This window comes from Seriola dumerili, unplaced genomic scaffold (genome assembly GCF_002260705.1).
Source record: "Seriola dumerili isolate Sdu_G_001 unplaced genomic scaffold, Sdu_1.0 BDQW01000291.1, whole genome shotgun sequence".
NCBI classification, from domain to species: Eukaryota; Metazoa; Chordata; class Actinopteri; order Carangiformes; family Carangidae; genus Seriola; species Seriola dumerili.
Window position 1 is genome coordinate 6,854,029 of NW_019174546.1, and position 4,815 is coordinate 6,858,843.

At 43.4% G+C, this 4,815-nt stretch overlaps 1 protein-coding gene across 1 annotated transcript; it reads right to left on the reverse strand.

Annotated features, from left to right (window-relative positions):
* Nucleotides 1-1,027: 1,027 nt before the first annotated feature.
* Nucleotides 1,028-3,248, reverse strand: LOC111231075 (forkhead box C1-A). The gene has a single exon (XM_022758056.1). The coding sequence runs from the start codon at nucleotides 2,981-2,983 to the stop codon at nucleotides 1,565-1,567; it is 1,419 nt and encodes a 472-aa protein (XP_022613777.1). The 5' UTR covers nucleotides 2,984-3,248; the 3' UTR covers nucleotides 1,028-1,564.
* Nucleotides 3,249-4,815: the final 1,567 nt, after the last annotated feature.

Consider the following 4,815-nt stretch of genomic DNA (forward strand, 5'->3'; position numbering starts at 1 on the left):
TTTTATGCTGTGTATATTAATGACATTCAAAATAGGCCTAAATGTCAGTCATTAGTAGCCTAAATATCTGAAACCCCAAAAACAATAAAATAATATAAAATAAATTAAATTAAATTAAAATGTATAATATATATTTATAATTTATGAGTTGTCATTTAATGTGATTAAAAGAGACTGACTCCACTGTCACGTTGAGGGGAACCAACTGTTTAAGCTTTTACAACTCTATCATTTTAAAACGACTGCCAACTGGGATTACAATAAAACCTCAATTTGACATTTCGAATGTATAAAGCCAATTCAACATCTCTTCATTCTTGCAGTGAAACATCCAAACACTGCGAAAACAGCAAGGATGAGATCCGCTGCACTCACAGCTGAGGAGTCATATAGTCGTCTCCAGCCACGTCAGTGTCGTGTCACACTGGTGAGAATTGAAGCATCAAAACTGAGGTGACAACGGGACTATCTTTGGCATGTGTGGTATGATATTAAGTAAGCACTGGTATGCGCCAGTAAACACACAACGCAATCCAAAACAAAGTGGCGCTGTGTGCAGGCTATTTTCCCCAGGTCTAGGCCTCGAGGTCAACATGATCTCTAATCATCTCTCATAAACATTTCTAATGTGACAACGAAATTGTAAATTGAATATGAAGCATGACTAAGAAAGTTAGTAAACTTTACATGCATTTTCTGTTTGGACGTGCGCGAGCCGATGGGTTTTAAATTTAGGCGACTTTTTTTTCCCCTCAATTTCCTAAAAGGTTTTCCAATAAGATGAGAAACAATATGTTTCCAGGGCTTTATCATGAGTAAATAAATATGAGCTTTTTGTGACAGTGAGGATGACAAACATCCTTTTTTTTTTTTTTTTTTTTTTTTTTTTTACATCATTTGATGAAATCACACCATTAATAAAAAAAATGAAAACTGAGGGTCAGATCAGAATAATAACGAGGTCTATTTATCTTCCACACAAAACTAACACGGGTCAGACTAAGTGTAAAATATCACTAGCCTGTATTCGAGTCTGTAAGAAATGAGGCTGTAACTTTAACTCACATAAAATGACAATTTATTAAACAAACAAACAAATCCTTCAAAATACTTTTCAACAAATGAAGAATCTTTGAAATAGTACGGCGATATACATGTTCCTTTTTTTAACTTTTATAATGGAACATTTTTTTGGACAATTAAGGCAGTTCAATTTAGAAACACTTTTTTGGTGTTTGGTCCATAATATCCGGCTACAGTTTAGAAATAAATTACTATATGCAATTTACACGTCCATGGAAACTGGCATATCTTTAACATAGGCTATCACATGAAGCCACAAAAGCAAAAGAGAGACTTACGTGTTATTTGCAGTAACACTGTTCTTTAGAAAAAACCAACATCAAGTCTTTTCTGGTTTTGTTTTCATATTAGTCCTTGTGGTGTGGGCAGGTGAGAGGGAAAAAAGGAAAAAAAAAACTGAGTTTTACTGAAAGAGTTCAAACATCGTGAGGAAAATATCGAGCCTGTTTTTTCTTTTCTTTCTCTTTTTTTTTTTTTTTGGTCAGAACTTGCTGCAGTCATATACGAAAGTTCCCGAAGTGCGATAGATGGATTGGCTGGGTGGGAATGACATCTGACAGCTGTTATTCCCATTCACCGGTGAGTTATTCAAGCCAATTCTTTGGGATTCAAACATCTCTCGGACTGAATGGAAGTTCTGCTGCTGTGCTGGGTAAGCTGCGCCCAGATGACCCAGGTCTCCGGCCTGGTTGAGGTACCATGAGGTCAGCCTCCCTTGGTGGGGATGGTGGCCCTCCTGCCCAGAGTTTAGATTACCGTGGGTCAGAGAGGATGAGGTGGTTGTGACTGAGTAATCTGGCAACGTTTCGTCCACGGTGGTGCTCGGTGCCAAGTGGCTAGATCTGTCCCCGGCGTACAAGCTCATGGCTTGCATGTTACAATGATAGGTTGCATTGGAGGTAGTGGAGATGGAGTTTTGGTTACAGGGTGAACTATAGACAGATGTCTGATTTGGAGAATAGTTTAAGGACAAAGACGGTGTTATACCTGTCCTGGTGGAGGCGGTGAGGCTGGAGGTGAGCTCTGTGGCCCCTTGTGGAGACCCCCGGAGGGAGGTCATGATGTTGTCTACGCTGAAGCCCTGCGTGGAGGCCTGGCCGTGGTGCTGGTGGTGCTCGGAGCTGTCCATGCCGATGGACCTAGTGGAGGGGATGCTGTGAGGGCTCCCGCTGGACATGCTGCTGCTGTCCGGGCTCTCGATTTTGGGCACGGTGCTCAAAGAAGGTGAGTCGGCCTGCGGTGGCGTGACTGTGCCGTTCTCAGTCTTAATATCCTGGATCCTCACAGGCTGGGAGCCCTGCACCGGCTGCTCCTGATCCCGGCCTTGCTGCCTGGGCGGCAGCTCCTTCTGCAGCCGCTCTTCTTTCTCTTTCAGCGCGTCCTTCTTCTTGAACCGCCGCCTCCTCCTCAAGAAGCTCCCGTTCTCAAACATGTTGTAAGAGTCCGGGTCCAGCGTCCAGTAGCTGCCTTTACCGGGCTTTTTGTCATCACGGGGCACCTTGACAAAACACTCATTCAGAGACAGATTGTGTCTGATGCTGTTCTGCCAGCCCTGCTTGTTGTCTCGGTAAAATGGAAACCTTTCCATTATAAACTGGTAAATCCCGTTCAGGGTCACCTTCTTATCAGGCGAGTTTTGGATAGCCATAGTGATGAGCGCAATGTAGCTATAGGGGGGTTTGACCATATCCTTGGGCTGAGGTTGGGGGGTGTACGGTCCATATGCCCGGGCCATGCTGGCAGGGTATTGGTCATGAGCCGCATGAGAGTACATGTTCATAGGTGCTGGCATCCCCGTGTATCCCCCACCGGCAGCGGCCCGGTAGTAACTCGGGTCGCTGCTGATGTACGGCACGACGCCCAGTGAGTTGGGACTGGAGACGGAGTAGCGAGCCTGCATGTCTTCACTTTGATCCGGCAAAAAAAAATAAAAATAATATAGCTCCAAAATAGGTAGACGGAGAGCTCCACTTCTCCCTCCTCTGAAGGCTGAAGGCGCTCAAATCACAGTTTCCCTCTCTGCTCACTTCAAGAGAAAAAGAGAGGAAAAAGTCTCAACAACAGTGCAAGCGTGCTGGATCTTAAGCCGTCCCCATCTCTTGTGCCTTTCTACGAAACGCACATTGAAAAAGTTCTGAACTTTGGACATCCGTCACCGCACAGGACTTTTTGCGCAGTTAAATTCTTTCCTCCTTTTTGCTGCCAGTGGAGCTCCTCCCAGAGAAAGCGCACGGGTCGTCCAATGGGAAGCCAGGGAGAAAGAGAGAGCGGAGAGAGCTCCCTGGCCACACTCGGAGAGGCTTTTAGTAAAACGAGAGAAGGTGTCGGTAACTCCCAGCCACCACTGCGGCCAAGGTCTTCAGACGTGACAGAGCGAGCTCCACATGTACACAATCAGATCACGGAGTGCACACACAGGCATCCTCTATCAGACATGTGGTTGTCTTGAGAAAAACAGCAATAGATGAGTTATCTCTCATATTTTAATGTTTAATATATATAGTTACATTAGTCTGGATGTTGTAGCATTCATTCATTCTGATATTTTTCTCTCTTTTTTTTTTTTTTTTAAATCACGTTTTACTCAAAGCATGCAGTGAATTTATTTGGCACGCTCTCTTAATGAGAAGTTAATTAATGACATTGTATTTGCTGTTTCATTTCCACTTGTTTTTTTTTTGTTTTTTTTATTTGAAGAAAATAATCACACCACTTAACCAAATGGCGTCGTTTACGTGCAGTTTTAACGTCTTCTTAAATGAGCATTTTTAGAGACTCAACACCAGCAGCTGATCACCGCGAGATCAAAGCAGGACGAGAGCCTTGCGTCGTTGTCAGCGGGCGGTGAAGCGCGATCTCTCATTACAACGGGGAATTAAAGACAGTTTGGGGGCTGGGAGAGACCAGGGGTGAGAGTTTATTCAAGGAAAGGGGTTTTAAAGACAGGGGAACCAAATGGGGACGAGTATGACACCTTATAGCTGTGTGAGGCTTTTCATCAAAAATGTTAAAATATCTGATCTGATGAGAGGTTTGAGGCCTTTCGAGAATTTTAAGTGAATAAACAAAACTGAATATTAAGTGTATTTTCAGCATTAATTATTCACAACCATGTATATATATATTTGCTTTATTCCCACACATGCAACACCTCTATTAATTTCATTTGAAAATTCTTTAGTGTGCATTAGGTGTTTTATAGCAGCCTGCGGATTTTTTTCATGAACTCTAAGGCTGAGGTTTGGGGAGTAAAATCAAGGGGATAAGATTTTGACCAAAGATAGAAGAATAGCCTACTCAATAACCCGACCCCTGTAGGCCTCTGCATCGCCCTGGCTGTCAGAGGCGACTGCGCATGAAATTGTTAATGGTCACTGTGAGGCAAAGTTACAGTCCCAGTATCTCTGTAATCCTCTGCAGGTCGTCTTAATTAAATGTCCGTGCAGTGGCCTGGTGCTGCGCCGGTTTCTCCTTACATGGACCCGGGTATGAACTTTTTCCACCGCCCTGGGCTGTTTACACAATTCACGACGGGCCTTCTTCTTAATACCCCGGCCTGCCCACCCAGTCCTCCTTAACTCTCTATCATTATTTAGAGGCATCCACGACCGACGCACAGTGAAAAACGCGAATAGGTTTCAAAATAATAACAAAGCAATAAGCGAAATATTTGATGATCGTCGCCTATTTTAATTTTCAAATTGTAGCATAATGACGACATCATTATTATTA